General features: G+C 50.7%; 1 protein-coding gene across 5 annotated transcripts in view; it reads right to left on the reverse strand.

Annotated features, from left to right (window-relative positions):
* The window catches only part of Iqsec1 (IQ motif and Sec7 domain ArfGEF 1), a 222466-nt gene that overhangs the window by 119275 nt on the left and 76964 nt on the right, over window positions 1-26227 (reverse strand). For 4 of the 5 annotated variants that reach the window (XM_059258194.1, XM_059258193.1, XM_059258189.1 and 1 more), the window contains exon 2: window positions 14512-14556. The exons of the other annotated variant lie outside the window; for it this stretch is intronic. Coding sequence is in view for 2 of the 4 variants with exons in the window: in XM_059258189.1 (XP_059114172.1) it covers window positions 14512-14556 (45 nt within the window). In the remaining 2 variants the exon portion in view is untranslated. The remainder of the gene's footprint in view (window positions 1-14511; window positions 14557-26227) is intronic. 5 annotated transcript variants of the gene reach the window in all.

The raw sequence follows: 26227 nt of genomic DNA on the forward strand, positions 1-26227 counted from the left end.
ACATTCCTCTATACTGTGCACACCTAGGTACCACGTACCCTTATGTACCACATACTTCTATGTACTACACAGCTCTACACACCACTCACCAAGGTGCCTCTCATGCTCTGAGCCAGGGAATTGAGTTAGTGAAGCTGTGTACAGCCTACACTATGGATCTGCTCACATGTCACTATCAACCTTGGAAGCCAGTCCGGCAGGCACACAAGGGCCTCAGGCCTGGACACTGGAGGCCTCTTGACTGCTCCCATTACACAATGATAGGGTGGTGAGACAAACCACAGCTTGTGCCTGCTTCAAGCCACGGTGTTGTTTACTTGGTGGCTGGGTGTTTTGGCATCCCCCTAAATTCCATGTTTGGGCAAATGCTCTACTGCCTCCCTGATGCCTCCACACACAAGAGCACGTGGACTCTGCACTGATTGGGTCTGCACATGTGCCCTGTGCTCCACAGCCTCAGGATAAGCTGGAGATGGGGGCCTCACACCCACGTCACAGAGCAAGACAGAAGCCCAGGACTAGTTTGGAAGGACTGTACTATGGTTTGAATGTGTTTCCCAAGTTCATGTCCCAACCCTAGAACAATAGTGTTGGGGGGCTGGAAAAAGTGATGTGATCCTTCAGGCCCAGCCCCCTAATGGAGGAACACTGTTATCCTAGGGGTGGGGTGAGTGTCTTGGGAGGATGAACCCCATTCTCAGTCTTCCTTGCCTTCCTGCTGTCTGCCATGAGGTAGGTACTGGATGTGGCCCCTCAAACTCCGGCTTCCCTTCCCTGTTTCCAGGAGTGTAAGAGGCAGGGCTCTGCTCTTCGTAATGACCCTGCTCCAGCACAGCCTGGAGGTTGCTATGAAAAACCCCTTTCCTCCAAGTTCTGCAGAAGTTTAAACCAAGTGTCAGAAGGACTGGCTTCTTCTGGGACCTCTCTCCCTGCTTTGTAGCCAGCACAGCATCATTATATCTACGTATATGTATATGTCTGTACCGTTGTGTATCCATCTATCTATCCATCCATCCACTCACCCACTCACAGGATTACACAGTTGACAAGAGCAGACCCCAGAGCCCATGGTTCAGTCAGCACCTAAAGGCAGGAAAATGATGCCATCCCAACTGATGCACAGGCAGGCAAGAGTCTTCTTTACTGAGATAGACTAGGGTCCACTCTAATTACCTTATCTTACCTTAATTCCCTTAAAGACCCCATTTCCAAACCATGTTACATTCTGAGGGAGTTGGGGTTATGACTCCAATACGAGAAGTTAGGAGGAAGCCAAGTCAATATACAGCAGGCCCCAACAGGAAAAGGGTTCTTCTCTGCATCAGCAGGGCATCTGGGCTGGCACGATCTTCCCACTGCTCAATTTGGCAGTGGCCAAAGGCGGCAAGTGTCTCTTGTGGTAACTCAGTGAGGTCTTGGCCCGCAACAATGTTCCTATGCATCAGGTCTCCCTGAATTCAATACCACCTTTCCACTTCACTACCACAGTGAAATTGCCAACACAGAGGACAGTGCCAGAGTCTGGCCTGGCCCACAGTGCCTCACCCCAGAGGCTAGTTCCATGTGTCACTGGGTAAGCTGGTAAGACTAGAGAGGCCAGGAGACCCTTGTGTCCCCCGAGGACATGGGTTCCCCTCTCCATCCTTGCCCATCTTGTATTCCTTCATTAGGCTGGAGCTGTGCCAGAACAGCTTTTCCCAGCCCCTGGCGGTTCAGCCAAGCTGACCCTCTACTGAATCTCCCACCTGCCCACTCCCCCACCTCCAACAAACACTGGCCAGAAGTCTGGCCAAAGTGCCTGAAATGGGAGGGCAGCTGGCGAGAGCCCGGAACACTCTTCACTGCCCTGCAGCTGACTCCTTTTGCAGAGCCCCTCTTCAGCCCCGTGAGCAGACTCTGGATTCCCACATAGAGCAGGGATACTGCATGAATCTCACGTCACTCATGGAAGCCAAGGGGCATCTGGAGGCCCTTCCTACTTCTGTTCCAGTGCACCAAGTGCTGGGACACTGCCTGAGCACCAATAATCACGCTGTCCTGAGGCGGAACCACCCAAGGGAAAAGACAAGGCTGCGCAGGCCTTGTCCAGAGCCGAGTTCCCCTGCCTCGGCTCTCAGCTCACTTTTCCTTTCCTGATGACTCCCCAGCTCCCAAGTGGCTCCATGACCCTCTGTTCCCTTCCTTGCCTGTGGCCTTTTTGTTTGTTTGTTTTCAAGTCAGAGTTTTTCTACATAAAAGCCCTGGCTGGCCTGGAACTCACAGAGATCCATCTGCCTCTGCCTCTCAAGTGATGGGATTAAAGATGTGCGCCACCAACGCCTGGCTACACTGCCTTTTCCCTCCCTCCCTTCCTTCCTTCCTTCCTTCCTTCCTTCCTTCCTTCCTTCCTTCCTTCCTTCCTTAAGATTTATTTATTTATTATGTATACAGTTTTCTGCCTGCAAGCCAGAAGAGGGCACCAGATCTCATTAGGCAGGGTTGTGAGCCACCATGTGGTTGCTGGGAATTGAACTCAGGACCTCTGGAACCCCGCTGAGCCATCTCTTCAGCTCCTACACTGCCTTTTCTGATGAGCCTGGTAAGCCCTCTCCCAGCTCCCATCTCTGCAGTATAATTCAGCATCTTCCCTCTCTTGGAGAAAGTCACCTTGGTCTGAATGTAGAACCTCACTGATAAGAGCACCTGCACTTGCTGAGGACCAACTGGGTCTTGGGTACCCTTTCCCTTCCTCCCCATTAGCAACCTTCCTAAAGGAGAACTGGGTCTCGGGTACCTTTTCCTTTCCTCTCCATCAGCAACCTTCCTAAGATCATTTCAGCTCAGGGCCCTGGACATCATGGTAAGAAAGTCACTTGCTGTGATCACCATGGCTGACTCTTGTTTTCTGAAAATGCCCACCACCTGCATTCTACCACATGGGCTCCACCAGAACCCTGATCCAGGCCAGGAGGTGCAGTCTCAGTGCCCTCCCACAGTGGGCAGGACCTTGTGACAGTGCAGTGTGATGCAGGTGTCTTCTGAGGTCTGGCCACACAAGGTGACAAGAAGATCCTACTGGGCTCTTCCTCTCAGTCACCCCTTTGTAGCAGTCTCTAAGGGTGAGGAAGCCTGGATCACAGGGAGAGGCCCAAATAGGCAAAATAGGGGTGGGGATGAGGTCAGGGGTGCTTCTAGGAATCCAACTCCAGGCCTCAAAATGCCCCAAGGGACAGTAAATAGAGCAATCCCTGTTCAAAAAAAAAAGAACCATTGGTTTAAACTATTAGGCTCTGCATTCATTTGTTACGTAGTCACAGCAACAACAATATTACATGAGCCAGGAAGCTTTAATTGGCATGGATAATGAATAAAGCAGCCTAGCCTAGGTAAACTGATTGCATGCCACTTCTGTGACATCAGGGAACTAACTTAATCTTTCTGCTCTCAAACTTCTTTCTAGTCTGAAATATGGGGAACCAACCATATTGGTTTTCTTTCTTTCTTTTTTTTTGTAAGTTTTCCAAAATTTGTGTGTGTGTGTGTGTGTGTGTGTGTATGCGCACACATGTGTGAACATGTGTGTGACATGTGTGAACAATTGCCTGTGGAGATCATAGGAGAGTGTCAGATCCCTTGGAGCTGGAGTTAAAAGCTTTTGAGAGCCTCCCAACTCTTACTGCTGACCCCTCTCTCTAGGCCCTCTTATTTTCTTCATTATAGTCCCCACCCTCCTACTTGTCATGCAGTTCTAGGAATGGAACCTTGGCCTTGGGCATGCTAGGCAAGCTCTCTGGCACCAAGCCACAAGTCCAACACAGCAGTATTCACTAGACAGACTGTCATTCATTGAGGTAGCACAAACACTTAACACCTACATCTCAGTGACAGGGAGAGAGTTCATACCCTCAAAGGGTTGTATGGATTCCCATGAGTCTGCAGGGCCCCTCAGACTGCCCCACTCCTGATGGACAGAACTTCCCCTGTAGGAATCAAGACCTGAGATCTGGTGAGCTGGAAGTGCCTGTGTTGTCTCAAAGCCCTGCCATTCTCCTTTTCTAGCCATGCCCCAGGAACCCTGAGCCCCTACATGATGCCAGGGTTTGGAGAGAAGTCTTTCATGTTAGTGTTCTGATTTGTAAAGCCCAGGCTTCAGGAAGTGGACAACTGGTATATTGTGTACCAGCGTGTTCGGAGGAGAGGCTACCAGGCCAGCCATGACAGGGTAGGGGCCCCCTTGAGGTTCCTCGCCTGGGGGACTGGAATCCCACAGCTGAAGTGGTGGCTCCTAACTCACCAAGGTTAGGTGAGGGGCACTACACCACTTCTGAATGCTGAGAGCCCTGGAGGCAATTCCACACTGTTGACACACCTCTTCATCTCACTCTTCCTCTTGGCTTTTACAATAAAAACATCACAAGGCTTTTAATACCCAGCTTAGCAAGAATGTGGAGCTAACTCTCACTCATATGCTGTCACAACCGCTTTAAAAAGTGACCTTGCTAAGCTCAGCAAAGTTGAAGGCACTCACTCACATAATACCCTGTGCACATCCACAGGAATGCCACAGCTCAAGAGCTAGGAAGTACAAGCAAGAAGGCATCATTGCTCTGACTATAACTCTGAATGTGGGGCTATCTGTAACAGAATCCAATATACCAACAAAGATGAATGAAAGGGAACCATGTACAGCAACACAATGTATCTCACCAGTGAAGTGTTGAATGAATAGGTTGGGCTAAAACTCAGTGGTAGAACACCCACCTAGTGCACATGTGGATTTTTCTTCCCAGTACAGAGTAAATAAACCTTAAAATACCAAATGCACAAAGCAAGTTGCATTTTTTCTTTAAAGACAAGGTTTCCCTACACAGCCTTGGCTGGCTTGAACTTGCAGATACCCCCTTGCCTCTGGCTCTACCTCCCAAGTGCTGGGACTTGAATTCGAGTCCAGGCCTGGCAGCAAACCACAACTTAAAGAGCAACTTGCACGCCCACATTCAGTGGTACTGTTTATAACATCCAAGGCAGGAGCAGTTGCAGTGTCCCCCCCCAGGAGATAAAAGTAAAATGGGGTAGAAACTTCCAGGAGATTCAGCATTAGAAAGGAAGATAGCTGTGGCATGTCTTAGACCACAGACAGACCTTGAAGATGGTATACTGAGTGAGATGAGCAGTGTCTCAAGGACAAATACTTGGGCGGTGAGGTCCCTAGAAATAGAAAGCAGCAATGTGGGGCCATGGCAGGGGATGAGGATCAGTGTTTAATGGGGACACAGTTTTGATTTGGGAAACTGGGAAAGTTCTAGAGATGCGTGATGAGGATGGCTGCACAAGTGTGAATGTGCTCCGTGGGGCACAGTGAACTGGTTACCATGGTGGCTCTTACTGGGCTCAGTGGTGTACCTAGCTCTTGGAGGCTGAGGCAGAAAGGTGCTTTGAGCCCAGTTCAGGGCCAGCTTTGGCAGCATAATGAAATAAGGCAACTGTTTTCAAGACAGGGTCTCACCATGTAGCCCTGGCTGTCTCAGAACTCACAATGTAGTCCAGGCTATGCACAGAGATCTTCCTGAGTACTGGGATTAAAGTATGCACTACCACTAGGTCCAATGTATTTTTGTTCATTTGTTTTAATAGCAGGTTTTATTATGTTACATATTTTACCATAAAACATTTAAAGCAAATAGCAGAACATAGTGTTTTGTATTTCAAGTTTAAAATGTGGAGACCCATCTTTTGCATTGGCCAAGTTACCAAACCATGCCTGGAAATGCATGGTCCCGACCTAAGGTCCTGTTGGGGCCCGGATCTAGGATGCAGGCAGGATGAGACTTGAGAACATGCATGGGGCCATCCTGTGGAAGCCAAGGAACAGAAAGCTCGTCCATTGTTTTCTCTGTATCTGATTTACTTCATTAACAGGGCCCCCGGATCTGACCAGCCAGAAGACTTGGGAGAAGGTCTTCACTCCTATCACAGATAAAGGGTCTATAGCTCTCCACCCCAGCAGCAGAAAACAGAGGCATTCCTGAACAGTTCGATATGGTTTCTGGTTGAAAGAAGTCACAAGCTCCAACCAGGCCCAGCCACTGGCGGGGCTCCAGAATCAGTCTACATTAATTTAAGATCACTAATGAAGAATAATTAACAGCTTCAAGGGAGCCTGGCACACCCTGTGTTTAGAAGTGGTTAATTATGCATTGTCTGCACAACACCCTTTTCATACTCTTTAAGTTTTGGGTCGCAGTTTTAAACAAGGAAATATGGCATCAGGCGACATGCCAAGTGGCTGTGCTCAAAGCCTCCGTGAGGAGGGCCCCTGGGGCTGTGCAGTCACTTGCTAAGATCCACTAGTACAGGGCCTCCAGCACTTTCCTGCACTTTTCCCTAGTCCCCAAAGAGCTTTTAGAGGTGGGTTTAGTGGACCTGGCCACTTTAGAGAGTGCATCGGAGAATGGGAAAGACTTTCTTAAGCTCTTGGTCAGGCAGGAGCTGACTGAATCCAAAGTTCCTGCCCATTTTGATGATACACCATCATGGTTGTGGTCAGCAGTGGGTGGAAAGAGGGCTAACCCCCTGCTTGGGTATGGTGCTCACCACAGTGGATAGCCACCAGCACTCAGTGAGCTCAGGTGGCTTCTCCAGCTCAACAGAGTGCTTACCTTATGACTGTACTCCTGATCAGCCCTGTAACAAAAGTCAAAGTATATCTCCCTGTGCCTCAGTTTTTTTTCACCTAGAAAGTGGGGTGTGCCCATCCCCCCACTGCATGGGGTCAGTTCTGAGAGTCAGTGACTACAATGGAGTCTCCTAGGCAGCAGGTGTCAGGGCCTGAGCATTTACACCACTACCCTGCCTTTCTTTGTGACCTCATTCCCTGAATTTCCCCAGTGCTTCCACCTAGCCTTTGATTATTCTAAGTATATAGGCATTGCTCAGTGTTGGTCCAGTCCCTGACCTGGCAATCAAATCCAACGCCTGCCCCCAGGTACAGTTCAGATGTCGTCACCAGCAGTAAGCCTTCCCAGCTCCTCCTGGAGGGCTCCCTCATGCTGCAGAGTCTTGCAGCTGTCCATCCCCACCTCAGCTTTAAGGCTTGTTAGTGGGTTTCCCCTGGCAGGCTGGGAGCCCTGGAGGAAAGGGCACATGCACTGAATGAGCGCCTCCTACACAGATGGGTGGGAGGGGCTGGTGCTGGCTTGGTCTTTCACTCTTGGACGTGTGGCCCTGAGTGTAAACCTGGGCTTGCCACACCCCAAATCCTCATCGGGCTCTCCAGTGATTATAGCACACCATCCAGACCTGGTGCCCTGCGGCTTTTCTCATGTCCTGAAGACCCCGCTCTTTCCAAGCCCCTAGGCTTGCCTCATGTTTTGCTTTTCTTTCATGTTTTGGACTCCCAGCACCCTTCAGACATGGCCTACACCATGACAGGTCACTTCTGGCAAACCCACTCAGACTCAGACCCTCTGCTCTGCCAGGACTCTGACCACAGGCCTCCTTCATCTGGCAGGCTCTGCTCCCCTTCCTCTCTACCTCTCAGGGTTCTGGCATCTGCATGGTCTGAAGCTATAGATAACAGAGTCTGTCTGAGAACAGAGAGACCTGAGTTCTAATCCCTGGGCACAGAGGCACGGGTCTGTGCTTGGGTCTCTCTTGTCTCGCCCTCAAGAAGGGCTTTCTGCCTTTTTCTGGCTGAGATTAACAACAGAGTATAATAATGTTCCACTCCCACACAGTGAGGACTGGGCACAGGTGTTCTTGGACACACAGGGCATTCAGTCCTGGAGGGCTACACACAACCTGAGACAAAAGTCTCTCCAGCTGCATGTACTGTGTGTGCGGAGGCCCTGGCATGAGCACCCAGTGCTAACATAGCTGGAGTAATCAGATGCAGGACGGGCCTCACTGCTTGGCACCCACCCAAGTATGGGGACTTCCTTTCTATGGTGGCTGTGGGACCCTAGGCACCTCCTCCAAAAAAGCCCTCTGGGAGTGAAAGCGAAGCTCCCACACTTTCCCAGAACTGCATGCATACTAATGCCAATGGACTTCACAGAGTGTGAAATCAGGAAAAAGTAATTCCCCAGAGTAGATGGAATAGTTTGTTCCTCAAAGTCTATAATTACAGCCATTCAGACGACCCTGTCATGGCCACATAGTACTCTCTTGCCGAGCATGAGGGACTCAAGCAAAGTGTGCATGGAGACCACACCACACACACACACACACACACACACACACACACACACACACACACACTGCATTTACACTATGTATACTCTCCACAGATCCACACAACAACTCACAATCCTACATATACGCACAGCCATTCTCACACATTTATCCACTTATAACCACACACACACACACACACACACACACACACACACACACGCGCGCGCACACGCACACACACACACACACACACACACACACACACACACCCTCTGCAGTCCTTGTCACTGTAGGAAGGAACACTCAGATCCCATTCACTACAGTTGTCAGGTTCAAATCCCTGCTGATGGGGAAACTGGGGCTCTAAGAGGAAAACTGCCTGAGGTGGCACCTGGAGGGAAGATACTTCAACTTCAGTCCTCTGACTTCCGGGTCAAGTGTCCCCCCAGTCTGCCATCTCAGATCTGCGCTGAGTGATGAAGTCCAAATGCACTTGTCATAGCAGCCTTTGCAACTGGAAGGAGTGTGGCTACAGGCTAAGGGCTCCTGGAGCACCTCACCGTTCCCTGGGTTGACCCAGCAGCAAGAATTATGCATCAGTGCTGCACCCTAGCACAGCCAAGGATCCATGCCTTTGCAGAACCCCTTCTAGTGGCAGGCTTGAAGGAGAGGAGGGGGAGTTAAGTCCAGTTGGAGAACAACCCACACTACATCCACGGGCATTCTTGGCCAGTGGCAGAGACCCCGAGCTGAAATAAGACAGTCTTGTAGCTGGGGAGACTCAGGGTGAACTTTCTTTCTAGGTCCCATTGCCCTCACGGCCCAGGTCCTCCGCAGAGGAGGATCTGCTTACCTTTTATAGGCCCCATGCAGCGGCTGCAGGCACAGGAACTGCCAGTAATCCAGGCAGAAGGCCTTGAACTTGAGCATTTTCCCTTTCCAGTCTCTAGTGGACTGTAGTGGTATCTCCAGAGAGACACAAGCAAGGGGCCGCTGGGAGGTGGAGGCCTGGCTGCTGGTCCCTGCCGCGGCCCCCACTCACATGGCCCAACCCTGCCTGGTACAGCTCACACAGTGCGCGCCTCCAATACAAAGAGCAGCAAGCACAAAAGCCTGCAGCTCATCCGCGTGCACGCTCTCACCGGGCAGGCTCACGCTGCTGCTGTCTCTGGTGCCTGGTGCTTCTGGGGGCTTCCTTGGGGGTCCCCAAAGCAAACCAGGGCAGCCCTGGCTATGCTGAACAGCGGGGGCCCCCAGCCCATCTTCCTGAGGAGCCTGTGAGTGATGGCTTCTGCAGCTGCTTTGCCAGCCCCCTTTTTTCAACTAGGCCAGTGTTCTGATGGCAAGCCAGTGTCCACCCACCTGCCTTGACTGAGTGGCAGGGACAGGGCAGGCCCAGGGGGAGCAGGGAGGGTGGGGTCCAGGTGACTGACAGACACTGGCCTCCGCTGCCAGATAAATTACGTGTGCCGGAATCCCAGCCTGGCCTGCAAGACTGAAAACTCACCACGTAGCCACATGGTGGGGGTAACTGGGCTCTGAAAGGCAGTAGGAAAGACTGACAAGGCCGCCAGCACCGTTGCCCAGGCGACAGGGACACATTGATAAAATCTAAAATGGAACTGCAATGACAGCCGCTCATTGGCTGCTGGAAGAGACTCCTGTGGCTAATGAGGGAGGGTGGGAGGGCAGTGGCTGGGCTGAGGGGCCATGGCCAAACAGGGGCATTGTTTCCCTGGCTGAGTTGGGGACTCTGTGGGCCATGAGGCCTGGTAGCTACAGGCTAGAAGCAGAGACCAGCCTTCGTCCTGTCTCTTTTCCTGCCCTTTGGCTGGTTGGCTGACTTCTATACCAACCCCAGTGGCCTATTCTTCACATACCAGCTAGGGACCTTAATGAATTACTTTGGTTCCAGACACCAACATAATCCCCCTGTTAAACTCAGAATAAAAATGGGATTCCTCACCAAGCAACTGTTGGGGACTCTTGCTAGCTGTCTGACCCCTTTGATACCCGGATACACTGCCTAGCTGTCCCCCTTTCTCCTTGATACATCCTTCTAGTCCCGTGTACGGTTCCCTCTGCTAGAAGTGCCTCATCCCAGATCATATCCCCATTACCTCTCAGATGCCTACTTTCCCAAGATGTCCCAATAAAGCAGCACGGCTTCTCTTGTCGCCACGTGTGATTCCTCCTGGATGCCTGCCTCTTCATGTCTGACCCGCAGCCTCCTTCATCAGCTTGGAGTGCCCCCAGGGAGGAACCACATCTTTCCATCAGTGTCTGCACCAGCAGCTGCTCCACCATCGGCAGGGGGGAAGTGTGAGGACCTTAGATGGTGACTGGGGCAACCTCAGGACCCAAGGGACTTTCCAAAGTGCCACATTCACTTGGCAACCTCAGGCTTTAAATCTACCAACTACCAACTACAGGGGCCCAGGGGACATCCTGCTCTCAAGATGTATACACAGAGCCCTGAGTCCAGCAACCAGGAGAGACCTGATGTCCCAAAAGCCTGAGCTCTGTGCACCCTGTGTTAGAAGGTCCAGCTCCTAGGGGCAGAGTGGAGATGCATCCTGTACAAAGCCAAACAAAGCACCTGTCTTGGCAGGGCATTTTCACCTGCAGCCACCAGCATGCTCTGCGTCTACAAGAGCGATTCTCAACCAGAGATGACTTGTCACCAATCTACCACAAAGGATGGGACCTTGGGTAATGCCTGAAGAAGAGCTTGGTTGTCACCAGCGGTGCTGGTGTTGAGGGACCTTAAGATGCTACCAATTATGCTGCTCAGTACAGGACAAGGAAGTCCCTGGCTCCTTTGTTAGAAGTGCTGGGCTGAGAATGTGGGTCTAGAGAGTGGGTCCCCGGGGGCTGTTGGGCTGGAGGGCTGCAGGAGCCAGAGTAAGCTCCACTGCATGCACAGGCCTGCGGCTGGGGAAGGGGAGGGTTACACCAGCATTCTCAGAGCTGATGAGCTGAGCAGGACAGACCTCCTGCTTCAGAAGCGGAAGACAGCTGGGGGCAGGCAGGGAAAGCAAGGTGGCCATCTGCCTGAGAGATGAGCCTGTTTGCCAAGGTGGCTTAGGCTGCCCCCCATCCCCCACGCAGAGTGCCACCACCTCCCTCCATGGGACAAGGACATTGGCTTCCCTCTCACGTGTGTGGCAGAGGAAGCTGACTATGCCTGTGAAAGGCGGCAATTATTAGCTGGGACCTTTGTTTCTGATTTCCCAGGCTGCAGTGCCTTCAGGACCTTGGTGGGGCGGAGCAGGGACAAGCATATGGCACCCCTCCACTAGAGCCTGAAACACGCTTTCTCAGGGACTTGCAGACCTCTGCCACTTAAGAAGGCCACAGAAGCCAAGTGGCAGGAGGGATGCAGTGGAAGCCCAGGGCTGAGTCATGGATCTGGTCCAGTGTTCCTGATCTCTCTGGGTCCATCTTTCTCTTGCATAGAATGGGCACAGTGAGCTGGCTCTGGCACATTCAAGGAGGCTGTGAGGATTACAAAGCTGGTCATATGTCACAGCCAGGTGGCAGAGACTCCAGCAGATGTCATTTAGCAACTGTTTCAATGCTGTGCTGCAAACATGCTCAACATGCTCCACCTGAGGGCCTTTGCACTAGCTGTTCCCAGCGGAGATGCTGATCCTGCCCACCCAATCCCCTGAACAAGGCTGGTTAACTGAGCCTCCTCAGAACCACTTCCCCCACCCTCCCTCTGGCCACTCTGTGCCATTTACCCTTTCCCTTCGCAATCCTTGTCATCCCCCTCCCCCACACATTACACTAAGAAGCAGCGTTTGTGCCTTTGATGCCAGGCCCTGCCACACAGACGCTCTTTGAGGGTGAAAGGACTGTTGCTGTGGTGTCCTAAGGGCTTGACACCCATAGGCACTCAGGAACCAGAATAAGATGGAGGGAGGGGTGGCTGCCTGACTTTCCTCTGACCCCCAGTGCTGCCTAGGGATCGAAACACTGCAGTTTTGGCTTCAAGGTCAAATAGGGCCGCCCTAGCTATGGCTGGCCCTGCCTGGTCTGGAGAGAGCTCAGACTGGCTTTGATGTGAACTGTACAGCCATACTCAAGTCAGGAGGGGGCTCGGTCAGACTCACCCAGGCCCCATATACCCTGAGTCAAGAGCTCCATCCACCCTCTTCTCCCCTCATCCCAGAGCTTTCTGGCCCTTCCTCTAGCAGGCCCCCGTGTCTGTTGGGATGGCAAAGGAGATCATGCAGGTGGAGACACCACTCTTAGCAACTCCACTAGGTCTTAGAAAAGAACAGAAGTCAGCTGCTCACGAGAGTTTCTTGAACTTTTTCCCCTGGGGTCAAGCACACCCCGCCATGGATACCCACAGACATGTGGGTACCCTGAGCCAGTTTGGGGTGGGAACTGTGAGTGTATCCAAGTGTGAACATGGGCTATGTATGTCCTGAAGTGGGTTATGGTCCTGGCATGCCCTAATACTAGGGTGTGTGTGTGAGCCTATTTTCAGGTTCCCAGCAGGTCCGCACAGAGAGGATGATTAGAACCACGGGCCTGAGTGCAGGTGTCTGAGATGGTCTGCACTTGGCTGTGCTGAGGGGATGTCTTTTGCTCCACCCCTTGGCATCTCTATAAATACCCTGACGCAGAGACAGTCAGGGCTCGTTAGACTAAGTTCCAGGCCCTCTCGAGGCTATCCTTTATTTTCTGTTTATCTCCACAATCTAAATCCTTCTATCTAATATTTCCTGCTGCTCGCACTCAAGGAAACTCTGGGGAACTGTGGGGTTGGTAGATAAATGCCCCACAGGTGTAGAAGCCCCTGGGCAAGTGTGAAGAGACTGAGTCTGCCTGGGAGGAGCCAGAACTGAAAATGTTCTGGATCTCATGTATGCAGGAGTCTGACAAGTGCATGAGAAGCTGGTGTGTAAGGTGTGTCAAACATATGGGTGGGACTGTGACAGCGTGTACACCAGGACCCCAAGGCTCAGATCCCAGCTGTGCCTCCCTGGCTGCGTATTAGCAAGAAATGTCTGTCATGGGGCCACAATTGTCCTATTTCACTGGGCCCTATCATTTAAATAAACCCATTTGGTAGCAGGTGTTACTGGAGTGTACATGTACAGGATTGTGTATATAACATGTACGTGTCACACAGCTCTTGGTCCTCACCTCTTGGGGCAATGCCCAGTTCTGGAAATGTGAACAGAGACTGCCCCCTTGCTATGTGCACACACAGGGCTAGGAATTGCTCACTACAACTTTCATGTTTCTATACAGCAGTGCTATACCCTGACATGCAGGTCCAGTCCTGCTTAGTGTGCCCAGTGATGGGTTCACACCACAAGAACCTCTTCTCTCCCAGAAGCCCAGTTCCTTAGTGGACACATCCCACCTCACCCTCAGTCCTGCATAGACTGGGCCTTTTGCTCACAATGCAACTCCAACTACAAATTCAAATCACACAATACAGTACAGATGCACCCCCATCCTAGTCACAGCACATCTATACACACACACACACACACACACACACACACACACACACACACACACACACTGCACACATGCATGCATGCACACAGTTCTCAGAGTCACTTCTGCCCATGATACAGAGAGCAAAGCTCTTCAGGCCCCTGGAAAGGGCAGGAGCCCAATATCTAATCATTTTTGGGTTTTGGCTTTTATTTGTTTGTTTTTGAGGCCGAGTCTCAAGTAGCCCAGGCTGGTCTTGGGCTTGCTGTGTAGCCAAGGATGACCTGGAACTTCTTATCCTTTTGCCTCCATCTCCAAAGGGCAAGATCACAGATGTGCACCACCATACTTGATTTATGGAGATAGAACCTAAGGCCTTCTGCATGTTAATCAATCGCTCTACCAACTGAGCTGCATGCCCAGCTGAGCGTCTAATCTGTATCGGTTAAAAAAAAAGGAGTGCATTCTTTTTGGAGACCCTGGATAAGATTATTGGGATCTGAAGCATACAGAGGCAGTGCCATGCCCCCCAGCGCACTGCCAATCAATGGAAATCCCCGGTTCTCACTGACTCCAGCTTTGGTTGCCATGGGAACTGCCTGCTGTAGACTGCTCCTCAGGGGACCCCCAGCCTTGGATCTTGCAGCAATCAGCCTCAGCACAGCCTGACCTCTAGGGGACCCCAATTCTGCTCTTGGGGAGGCCTTGGGCTAAGCCCTTGCTTGGGGGATCTGCTTAAATTGTATACATTTTCAGGGGGTACATCAGCAGGACCTCTGGTCTCTAGGGAAGCTGGGGGTACCTCCTAGTGAGTCAATTCTTCCTCACTCCCAGGGCCTTCTTTCCACCCCAGGTGGCCCTGAGACAGGAGATGCAGATGCAGGACAGTACCTGTATCGGTCAGTGGAGAGGCTGCTTCCGGTCTCCAGGGAGCTCCTGGGGTGGTAAAAATGAGACAGGGTTACTAACAGTCCCACAGCAAGCCCCTTGGCACCGTGCCCGCTCAGGTCACACGGGTGGCCTCAGACAAGAAACCATGTGCTTTAACGTCCCTCTGCTGTTCCCCAGAGGTTGCACTGCCATCCTCATCTCAGCCTGGGGATGGCACAAAGGGTCTTCGACAGTGTCAATCCATCTGCTCCTTTCTCAGATGGGGAAACCAAGGCTAGAGAGAGGAGGCACTGCAGGCAGGGTCAAACAGCTCTCAGGACTGGGATTACTTGTTCCTCCACAGGGGGAATGTGAATGCTGAGAATCATGATAGGGACCTTGTGCATGAGCAAGCTCCCTACTGCAGAGCTGCGTTCAGGCTTGCATATGGTTGACAGGACGCTGCCACGTTCCTTCCTTAAAGAGTCCTGATCAGGCTTTACTGCCCCCATGTTGGGAGAGGAAGCCCATGCCCCCAGTCCACAGCCCAAGCATTCAGCTCTGGGCCCCAAAAGCCTCGTTCCCAACTCCTTTCTTTGATCAAACTGCAGCTGTGCTAATGGGGTGTGGCCAGGGACTGGCCAGACTAGGATCACATCCTGGCCCCATCATGTACCAGCTGTGAAGTAAGTCGGCTGTAAGTTCTTCCCCATCCTGTGCCTCAGTTTCCCTGTGTATAACAAGGAAACAGTAATGAGGCAAGCTTCCCCTGCCCAGGACCACACTCCACATTCTCTCCTGTGTCCTACAGCATCAGAGTGAAGGGGTTCAGTTGGCACCTTCTACATGTGGGAGCTTCTGTTAGGAAAGAGACATGTCCTGTGTGGTGGTTTGAATAAAAATGGCTCCCACTGAAGGGACTCTGGCCGGCCTGAGCTTGGCGAGCATGACTCTGGCAGGCCTTGCCCTTCTCTCCCATTCCCTCTGCCTTGCTAAAAAACATTAGACTACATTCCTAAATCCAGCCACCAAGGTCTACTTCCTTATTTGGTCACTCCCTCCTCCTGAGGCTGACTACCAAAGTCCAGCAATTGAGAGTCCTCTTTGGTTCACCTAATTAGCATGCCTAATTAAAATTAAACACCTTATCCTAACACAGGGTTTCCCCTTTACTTTTATAAACCACCATTTGCTTATGTGCCATCTCTGTATCTCTGTCTTCCCTTTATCAGGAGTCAGTCCTTTGTCTGTCTGGGACAAATACCCCTGCCCCCTTTCCCTTGTCTCCTTCCCCTTCTCCTGTGTCCCCTATCTCTTACCACCACATCCTAGCCCATTCTAACACAGACCTCCTCTTTTCCTCCTTTTAAAATTACACCTGCAAGGTCATTGGCTGCTGTTTTCTGCCTGAGTCAGAAAGCAGCCACTTTAACTTTTCTTTCCCACTTAATAAAGGATCTCTCTGTGGAAACAGGTGTTTGGGTGTGGTTGGTGCCTAACCCAGGGTCCAGGAGGAAGCCCCCACTGTTTGCTGGTCTCCTTCACCCATAGGCTCATATATTTGAATGCTTAGTCACCAGGGAGTGATACTATTTGAGAAGGATTAGGAGGTGTGGCCTTGATGGAATAGGTGTGACATTGTTGGAGAAAGTATGCCACTGGGGGTGGGCTTTGGGGGTTCAAAAGCCCATGCCAGGCTCAGTCCCTATCTTGTCTTTCTCTGTCTCTCTGACACACACACACACACACACACACACACACACACACACCACACACACACACACACACACTCTTTTTGCCTATGGATCAGGATGTAGCTCTTAGCTAGTTCACCAGCACCATGCCTACCTGCCAACATGATCCCTGACATGATGATAATGGACTAAGCTCCTGAAACTGTAAGCAAATGTGAGATTCAAAGTTATGTCTTAAGTTTTGATTACTATGCCTAAGAGATCCAGGAAACAAAAATGCCTTTAACCTGTAAGCCCCTTGCCCAAGGACAGACATTTCCTGAAATATAATAGGCCATTTATGTAAGATAACAAGCCACATGTTTTCACTCCCATAAACAAGTTTGTTTAACCCAACTGCACTGGATGTGTTTGATCACATATGGACAGGAGGTACACAGGCAGAAAATACAACAGGATACATGCTTGCCTCTGATTGGATGTATGCAGGAGGTATACAGCTAGGAAATACTTCAGGATATATGCTTGTCCCTGATTGTACCTTGTGGGAAATACATAGCCTTATGGGTTTGCCTTTAAAAGCCTCTGCAAAATGTGACTTGTCACCATTTTCTGGGGACCCTGGAATGGACCTGACCAGAGTCCATTATCCTGGCCAGTATTTAATTGAAGCTTGCTTTGAATTTGGCTAAAAAATTGTAGTAGTGGTCTTATTCTTGCACAATGGGATTAACCAAAGCCCTCAATTAAATGCCTCCCTTTTTAAGAGTTACCCTGGTCATGGTGTCTCATCATAGCAATAGAAACAGTGACTAAGATAGAAGTTGGTACCAGGAGTGGGGTATTGCTGTGACAGTCCTGACCATGCTGCTTGTTGGTAGAATGTGGACTTTGAGACTTTGGATTAGGAAAGCAGTTGAATGTTTTAAGTGGGGTTTAATAGGCCATACTGGTAGGAGCATGAAAGATAGTGGTGCAAAGAGTAATGTGAATTATGATGGCCCAGCTCACGAAGTTTCAGAGGGGAAGAGTATTAGTAAGTGGCCTAGAGACCATTCCTGTGATATTTGGCAAAGAATGTAGCTGCTTTTTGCCCTTGTCCTAAAAATCTGCCTGAAGTGAAATTGAAGAGTTTTTGGATTAATTGGCAGAGGAGATTTCAAGACAGTTTACTACTGACTGTCTTGCATGGTTACTGGTAGTCACTCTTATGCATATCTATAGTGAAAAGGAGCAAGCTGAGCAAGGAAAAATATAACATGTACCAGTCTGAAGAGAAAAGGGGCACCAGGAAATGTAATGTTGGAGTCAAGATCAGTGCTCAAGAAAATAAAAAGTTTAAAGAAAAGCCTGATGCTAAATGGAATAAGGGGAGTGGTGACCTCGGGGCAAGACCCCACTCAGCTAAGCTTCCAGCTTGTGAAAAGGAATCAAAGAAAAGACTAGGCAGTGAAGGAAACCATCAGCAACAGAAAGCTGATGCAAATGTAGTTGAAGGAAGGGGCCAAGTTCTAGCCCCATCAAGCAGCAGAACTTGGCAGTTTCAACCACATGGTTCTAGCTGTAGAGTCAGGATTAAAAGAAAAGGGTTGCGTAATCTCCCTCCTCCACTGAGGCCAGGCATGTGTCAAGGGTGTCCCTGCATGGAGGCCCAGAGAGGCCATTTCATGAAACTGTGAACGTAAAGTCTGGATTGTTGGGTGATGTTGGAGATGCCAGAGTTGTGAGATACCTGCCAAGGAGAGCTGTAGACCCGGTGTGGAGCCAGCCCAAGAGAGAGAAGTGTGTTGTAGTCAACAAAGCTGAAAGGAGTTGTGCCATTGCATGTTAGAAATATGTTATCTTCTTTTTTTATTTGATTTTACAGGGGTTACAGTTAAGATTGTCATGAGTCTCAGAAGAGACTTGGACTTTGGACTTCTACAGGGACTTTTGAGAGCATTTTGCATTACGATATGGCTATAAGCCTATGGGGTCAGGGAGTAGAAAGTGATGGTTTGAATAAGAATGGCCCCTATAGGCTCATATATTTGAATGCTTTGTCACCAGGGAGTGGCACTATTGGACAAGGATTAGGAGGTGTGGCCTTGTTGGAACAGGTGTGGCATTGTTGGAGAAAATGTGCCAGGTGGGCTTTGAGGTTTCAAAAGCCCAGGCCAGATCCAGTCAGTCTGTCAGTCACTCAGTGAGTCTGTCTGTCTGTCTGTCTGTCTGTCTCTGCCTATGGATCAGGATGTAGCTCTTAGCTGCTTTTCCAATACCATATCTGCCTGCTGCTATGCTCCCTGCCATGATGACAATGGACTAAACCCCTGAAACTGTAAGTCAACACCCCAATTAAATGCTTATTTTATAAGAATTGCTTTGGCCACAGTGTCTTCACAGTGACAGAACACTGACTGAGACACCCTGGGGCTGATTTTCCTGCTAACGCCATGCTGCCTCCTTGTACTAGACACCTTCTCCTGCTGCAGTGGGCACCATGCCTCTTCCCTACCCAGGACCTCCCTGCTGCTCTTCTTGAGACTATGTGTGACCACCAGGGCTTGGACATTCCAAGCAAATGCTGGGTGCCTATGTCAGCAATCCAAATGTCAGCCTCAGTTTCCTCACTATCCTCATACCATGGCCTTGCTGGAACTTCTTCTCTGCTGAAGGCCATTGACAGCTATCTCTGCCCTGGAGCCAGAGCTCCCTGGGACTACACACCAGAGTTCCAGGGCAGCTCTACCTGGGTGCCAGTGGTGCACTGGAACAGCCCAAGCAGAGGAAGGGCATGAAGGGTAGTGTCAGAGTGTCCCGGAACTTTTCAGAATGCCCACAGTCCACATGGGCTCCAGGGTGGCCATCAGGGCATTGAAGAGGTAGTGGGCAGGGCTAGTAAACAGGACCCATGATGACTTGGGTGGCAAGCTGGCCTTCAGAAGCTTTATCTGAATGAGGGGGCCAGTCCCCATTCCTCAAGCCTGGCTGCTCAGACACAGACACTCTATGTAAAAGTAATACCAGGGCGAGGTAACAAGATGCCTCCAAATGGTGCGAGGTTGCCACCCTGCCATGGGATGGGGATTCTGCCCCCACTCCTGATTCTACCCTCAGCATTGCCCCTGCTGTGACCACGATAATATCTGATAGTCTGCAGTGGGGAGTCCATCTCACATGGGGTCCTGTTACCAACCACTTTATCTAATCCTTCTGTGAGTCTTACACGGCACAAGGAATCATTTCTTTTTGTAGATAAGAAAAGTCTTGGGAACAGCACACTTATGACACCACCATTCCACTCCCTCATCTATCCAGCAGTAAACTCTTATTCACCCTTGAAAACCCCACTCGCATATCAAATGTTAACTCCTTTATGCAGCCCTTTCCTACTGCTTACCTCACATCCATCCCATGAAGACTTCTTTCTTCTTTATTCCCGCCTCACCTTTTTTTTTTAAGGGATTTATTTGGTCCGAGGATCACATGGGCATGGACTGGGCAATACCCTTCCACCAGAAAACTCAGTCAGCAAAGTCCCTATATAACAATGGGAACTGTGAGACAAGACACAGGGCTAAGGGCTTACTTAGCAAGGAGACCTGACCCTTGCTGCCAGCTATACACAGGCTTTATGCCTGACTTCCGGAACCCATGTCCCTGGCCCTCAGGAGATTCTTCAGGGGCTAGCCTGACCATTCCACAGCCCCCGCATGTCTTGGTGACCTGATACAGGTGAACAGGCCCAGCTCCGAGAGGGTCCCGTCCTGAAACCTTCTGTCTCTACCCTGTGGTCAGGCTGCCTGAGGCCTTGGGTACCCAAGGCAGGGGCCCATTCCTGCCTCTCCTTCCTTACTGCTTCCTGCTCAGCGTGTGTGCATTCAGGGCCCCACCCTGGGCCCTGATGAGATACAAATTCAGCCTAAGTCTTTTGGATTGTGGAGGGGAAATGACAAGCTGCCTCTATGTGACACTGAAGGCATCTAAGAGACCTTACAGTGTCATGACCACCATGACAGTGTGTACAATACTGAGATGTCAGACCTGTGAGGCTACGGCCTGAACTCCAGAGCCAAGGACCAGTGTTCGAACCCTTGCTGTTCCACACTAGCTGTGTGACCTTAGGCAAGGTGGCTAACCTGTCTGTGCCTCCACGAAGCTTCCTCATTGGTAGTGTTGGGGAATACTAAATGGGATAATATACTTCAAGGTCTCAGAACAATGCTAGGAAGTCTAAATTTCATGAATGAGAAGTCAGGATTCCAAAGGCTGGCACATGTGAAATTAAGTCATGCATATATTAATTATGATAACAATGTCTACAATCAAATACAAATGAACACATTTTACTAACACATGAATGCTGTTGAATGGAGATTTCTTTTATCTGTATGTACACATTATTTGTATATGGAGCAGGGAGTCGGGGGAGCCCATATCCCTTCCACTCCCTGTTCAGAGCTCCTTCCACCCTTCTGGAGCTGCTCTTCCCTACCCTGGGGACCCCAGAGTCTTTGAGGATCCCTGGACCAGGCTCCTCGGGTTTTACAATCCCTTTCCTGCAACACTGGGAAGTCATCAAGGCCAGCCTGAGGCCCTAACCCCCATCCTAAGCACTGCTACTCCATGTTCTGTCCCTAACCCTGCCTCCCAGCACTCTGGGAACACAGCTTCTATTTCTTTTTCAGGACCTACTGGATGCTTTCTTCCTGGTAAGGGGCACCAGCCATGGACACAGTCCTAGAGCATGCCAGGCAGCTCTGTGTGGTTGAGTCGGAGAGGCTCCTTGGAACTGGATAGGAGATAGGGGATGGGGCACAGGGTGGGTGTGTTCTGGGGTCTGAATGTTGGTTACAAACGTTTGTTTGTGATGGGCCTGTAAGCCACACACTTCTGAAGTGCACCCCCTCCTGTATGTACATAACAGCTCACCGAAGGTTACATTACAGATGAAAATCAGCATGGGGACTCCAGCCTCCAACCTGCACATCCAAGAGCCCAGGCCTTGGGCACCAAGGAGCTAGCCTCAATCTCTCATAGCCGCGCTCTCCGGCTTTAGTTTCCTCTACCAAGTGTAGGAGTGGTCAGTTCTTCTGTCCCTGGCTGCACACAGGATTCTCTGAGTCTGCAGGAACCATTCCTGAGCCTTGGTGCCTCATCACCTTTGAGACAACCTCAGATTCACAGAATATACGGGGAGCCCCTGCATGCACACTTTGGCTACCCCAGTAAGAACATCTTGCTTGACTGCAGAGTGCCACTATCTCTATAAAAAGGACTTCAGTCAATCCACAGAACTCATAGTGTGTGCGTGTGTACGTGCATGTAGGGCTGTGTAATTCTGTCATCTGGTGGCCTTAAATGGAAAGACCCACCATGCTGCCTCTCCACCATCCCAGACTCCTGGCCACTGCTCATCTCTATAACTGTGTCATTGACAATGTTATACAGACATAGCCATGTGGATAGGACTGCTTAAGACTGTCTTTCTCCCTCAGCATGGTTCCCTGATACTCATCCAGGTGCCATATTCCTTTTCACTACTGAGTACTATTCCATGGCACGGATGTGCCACAGTTGACTTAACCATTGTAGGATATAATAGTTTGGTGCCTGAACCTTTGCATCTTCCTGGAGTGTGGCCTTGAAGGGGTCTGTGGGATCCTGGGCTCTTTTTCTGTCTTTCTCTTGCTCCATGGCCATGAGGCAAATGATTTTGTTCCATCGAATGCTCCCTACCATGCCACACTGCCTCATCACAAAATGGGCCTGAGACAGCTCAACAGTTAAGAGCACTTACTGCTCTTGAAGAAAGGACCTTGCTTTGATTGCCAGCACCCATACTGGACAGCTTAAAATCATCTGTACCTCTACTTCCAGAGGATCCAATGCCCTCTTCTGTCACCTATGGGTACCAGGAACACACACAGTACACAAACATACATACAGGCAAAACACCCATACTCATAAAGTAATAAAAAATTAATATACAAAAAAACAAGTAATGAGGCCAAGTGACCTTGGACTGAGACCCCAAAACCATGAGCCGAAATAGCCTGTTTTTCTTTAGAAGCTGATGGTTACAGTCTTATTGTAGCCTCGAAAGCTGACTAACAGCAGGAGCATCTAGGCCATGCCCAGTTACATCTGTGGTGAATGAGCTGTTGGGAGCCTGTGGACACAGGCTGTGAGTACAGAGCTTCCATTTTCTGGAATGGGACAGCCCAAGGGTACCTCCCCTGGCTGCTATGGGAGAGAGTATGTTTATTATTAAAACAAACCACAATGACTCCAGAGCAGCTGCCCACTCTATGTTCCCCACGATAATGGGGCGAGTGACCTCACTCCCCCACAGGCTTCCTGGTACTACACTAACAGTATTCTTTATTTCATTTGGGTAGCAGCTCTGAGCTATGGGGTGTCAGGTGGAGAGAGGATTGACCTTGTCCTGAAATAGACAAGGAGGGCATGGAAAGCAACTGGGAAGAGGAGGCCAGGAAGGAGGCCCACTGGCCAATGCTGCCCCAGTATGGATGAGGGCTGGTGGCTGGTGGTGGCAGTCGTGGTGATGGTGCGTGCATGTGCGTGCTTGTGTGTGTGTGGAGGACTTTGAGCTCCTTCCTTGGGTATTGGCTCAAAGCCTGGTGCTGTTCTAAGGGAAACTCCAAGTGGGTGATGCTTATTCAAGGTGAATCTTCCTTTCAGAGAAAGCTAAAGCAAGTAAGACTCAGTCAAGTCACAGAAGAAGGTTGTTTGGAGGGAATTGGCTTCAGTTTCCAGAGGGAAGGGAGGCTACCGCCTCCTGTATCTCGCTTCCCTCCTTCTTACTAGATAGTGAGGAACACAGGGCATTGGCTTAGAAAGTGAACACTGGGGGTGAGGAGAAGGCCCAGTCAGTAAAGTGCTTGCACACAAGCGTGAGGACCTGGGTTCAGACCCCCAACGTGCATGTAAAAAGCTGGGTGTGATGGCATAGTCCTGGAAACCTAGTGCTGGGGAGGCAGACACAAGAGGATCCTTGGGCTCACTGGCCAGCTGTTCTTGCTCAAGAGACAAGCTTCAGGTTCAATGGGAGACCCTGTCTCAAAAACTAAGGTGGAGAGGGATAGAGGACGACACCTGATGTCAACCTCTGGACTCACACATACTTGTGTATGCACACAGGCGTGCACACACACAGTAACTGCTAAGCACAAGGGAAGATCAGGCCCCAGCCCCCAACTCACTGTAGACACAGTGCGACAGCTTCAGGGTGTTTCTGCTGGCTTTGCTCTCAGTGAGCTGCGTGGGGCTGTGAATATTTGTGACATCCATTCTATGACACCATGCTCCCACTGGCTGTGTACACAGGAGTTGGAGACACATTCCTTCCTGCCCTCTGTGGCTATGGGGTGTGTGGCACAGCTCCTAGCCCTCTGGGGTGGCTGCGGGCTTGGCTCAGCACGCCTGCCTCCCCGGTCAACAGGCCACAGCAGCAGCTCAATAGGGTGCCTGTGCTCAGCAAGTACTCCTTAGGGGCTGTCCTTGGAACTGTGGACACAGGGTGGAGATGTTTTTATGGCCCTGGGTAACACAGATGGCCCCATGAAAGGTCAGACCCACCTCCTCTAGCCAGCACTGAAGTGTTTGCCTGTCTTCAGGGCTCTAGAAGTTTCTCTGTTTGGGGCAAAAGTTACCGCGGGAGAGGAGATGGTTAGGCACAGTCCTGCCCCAAATCTCCTCCCTCCCAGGCTCCAGGCCCTCTGTGCTGGCATTCTACAGCAGAACTATTTAGCCATGCCTAGACAAGGCACTCAAGAGCTCATGTTCCTGGCCATTCCATGGCGGCAGGAGAGCTGGGAGCCTAGCATGGAGGTCAGTTGCCCCTTTGCTCGGGACACAGGGTGCTGTCACTCTGTCTTCAGGACTTCTGAGGCGGAGACACAACAACTGAACCGTGGTTCCAGGGCCTATACCATGCTGGGTGGGCACCTTGTGATCCTGTACCCTAGGCCTTTGGCCCAGTGTCACATACTGGGGCTGGATACGATTGTGATCAGCACATGCTGGTCTTGAAAGCTATGAGCCCTTATCCAAGCCTCCCTTTCCTCAGCTAGGGAGTCTGAGGTGCCAGTGGGCAGACTTACCCTTCATCCTGTCTGGCCCTGCACCTCAAGGCCTCCAGTTAAGACAGCCAAAGAGGACTTGTTGGCTTTCCTGTGCTGGCTCTGGTGTGTAGACAGCCCTGCCTACCAGCTAGGGGCCCCCACCACAGGCACAAGGAGATGATTGTCCCTAGGTTGGCCTCTACACTACTCCTTGCTGCCAGGCTGCCCTGCCCGGAGTTCAGCCAGAGTCTGGAAAAGTCTGGCTGCTGGGGAGGACACCTTCAGAGGCCTCCTGACTGGGTATATGGAAAGAGCCAGGGGCCCAGGGTGAGATGGGGCATCATCTGGACTCTGGGCCTGGGTCTCTTGTTTACACTGGAAGGAGATTTATCCAGAGCAGTGGTCATGAGCTCTGAAAGGGTGCAATTTAAAACAGTGAGTCATTTTATTTGTCCAGCCTACCTAGCACTCACACAGTGCCAAAGCAGCCTCTTATACACAGGGACACTCTCTAACATGCCTGGGGGATGCCCAACACTGTGATGGCAACAATGGTGGCCACGGTGCTGGTTTTTCCTATGTTACACAGTCAATATATATTATATAGAACAGTTGCATTGAGGGTTAAGAGCCACAGCTACCGGGGCTGGAGAGATAGTTCAGTGGTTAAGAGCACTTGGGTTCAGTTCCTAGCACCCATATCATCACAGCCATCTGTCACTCCAGTTCCAGGGTATCCGATGCCCTCTTCTGGCTGCTGTGGGCACTGTATGCACATAGTACATAGAGATGCAGATAAAATACTCAGAATGACCATAATATATCATAACAGAAGTCACAAAAAACCTACCAATTATTTCTAGAGTTTTTCATTTAATATTTTCAAGTCTCGGTTGTTAAAAACAATATACGGGAATCAAAAGCCATGGGCAGGGGACCACTGTGATTGCATGTGGTCGTATGAATGAAATGGCCTCATAGGCTCATATATTTGAGTGCTTGATCTCTAGTTGGTGGAACTGTTTGGGAAGGATTAGGAGGTGTGGCCTTGTTGGAGGAGGTGTGTCACTGGGGTCAGGGGAGAGCTTTGAGGTTTCAAAAGCCCACACCATTCCCAGTTAGATCTTTTTGCCTCATATTTGCAGATCAAAATGTAAGCTCTAAGCTACAGCTCCAGAGCCATACCTGTCTGCCTGCTGCCAATCTTCCTGTCATGATGGTCATGGATTCACCCTCTGAAACTGTAAGCCCCAAGTAAACTCTTCTTCTATTAGTTGCTTTGGTCATGGGGTCTTATTGCAGCAATTTAAAGTAACCAAGACAGTGCACTTCACCACCCCAGCCACCCAGGGATACAGGAAGACCACAGACACCCGTCTGAGCAGAGTGTCCAGCGTGACTGAATAACCCCGCTCAAGGAGCAAAGCCAAAGGGGGTGAGATATAACCTCTATCCCTGTGGGCAGGCGGGTAGCCAAAAAGACATACAGCAAGGTGGTCACAGCACACTGCCCCTTCTGGCCAGGCAGCAGTATCCTGAGTGAAAACTGCCAGGGATTGCAGAGGCCAGAGGCCAGCTCTCTGAGCCTCATGCCCTAACACTCGTGTGTTCTCACGATAAACAGGGACCCCGACTGAAGCCCAAACCAGAAGGGAGGAGCAGACACGGGAGGGGAAAGAAAGCCTTATATGCCAAGCTAGTGGGGTGTATGCACTTCTATTTTGGGGTGCAAGATGGTGTGGCAGCAGGCACTGTTCCCTAGTGTCTGCTCTGTTCAAGAGGCAGAGCTTCTCCCAGCAGATGGCAGTGGCCTTGGCAGAGGTCCCGGGTGACCTTGGACTCTGGGGGGTTTGTAGCACTGGAGAAGAGAACCCGTCCTGAGCTGAGGGTAGGAACATTTTTACAGAGTCTAATGAGAGGCAGAGGACAGTCCGAGACACAGGCAGACCCTTCCTAAAGTCTCCTTACTCTCTG

The sequence above is a fragment of the Peromyscus eremicus genome, chromosome 3 (assembly GCF_949786415.1).
Source record: "Peromyscus eremicus chromosome 3, PerEre_H2_v1, whole genome shotgun sequence".
Taxonomy (NCBI): Eukaryota; Metazoa; Chordata; class Mammalia; order Rodentia; family Cricetidae; genus Peromyscus; species Peromyscus eremicus.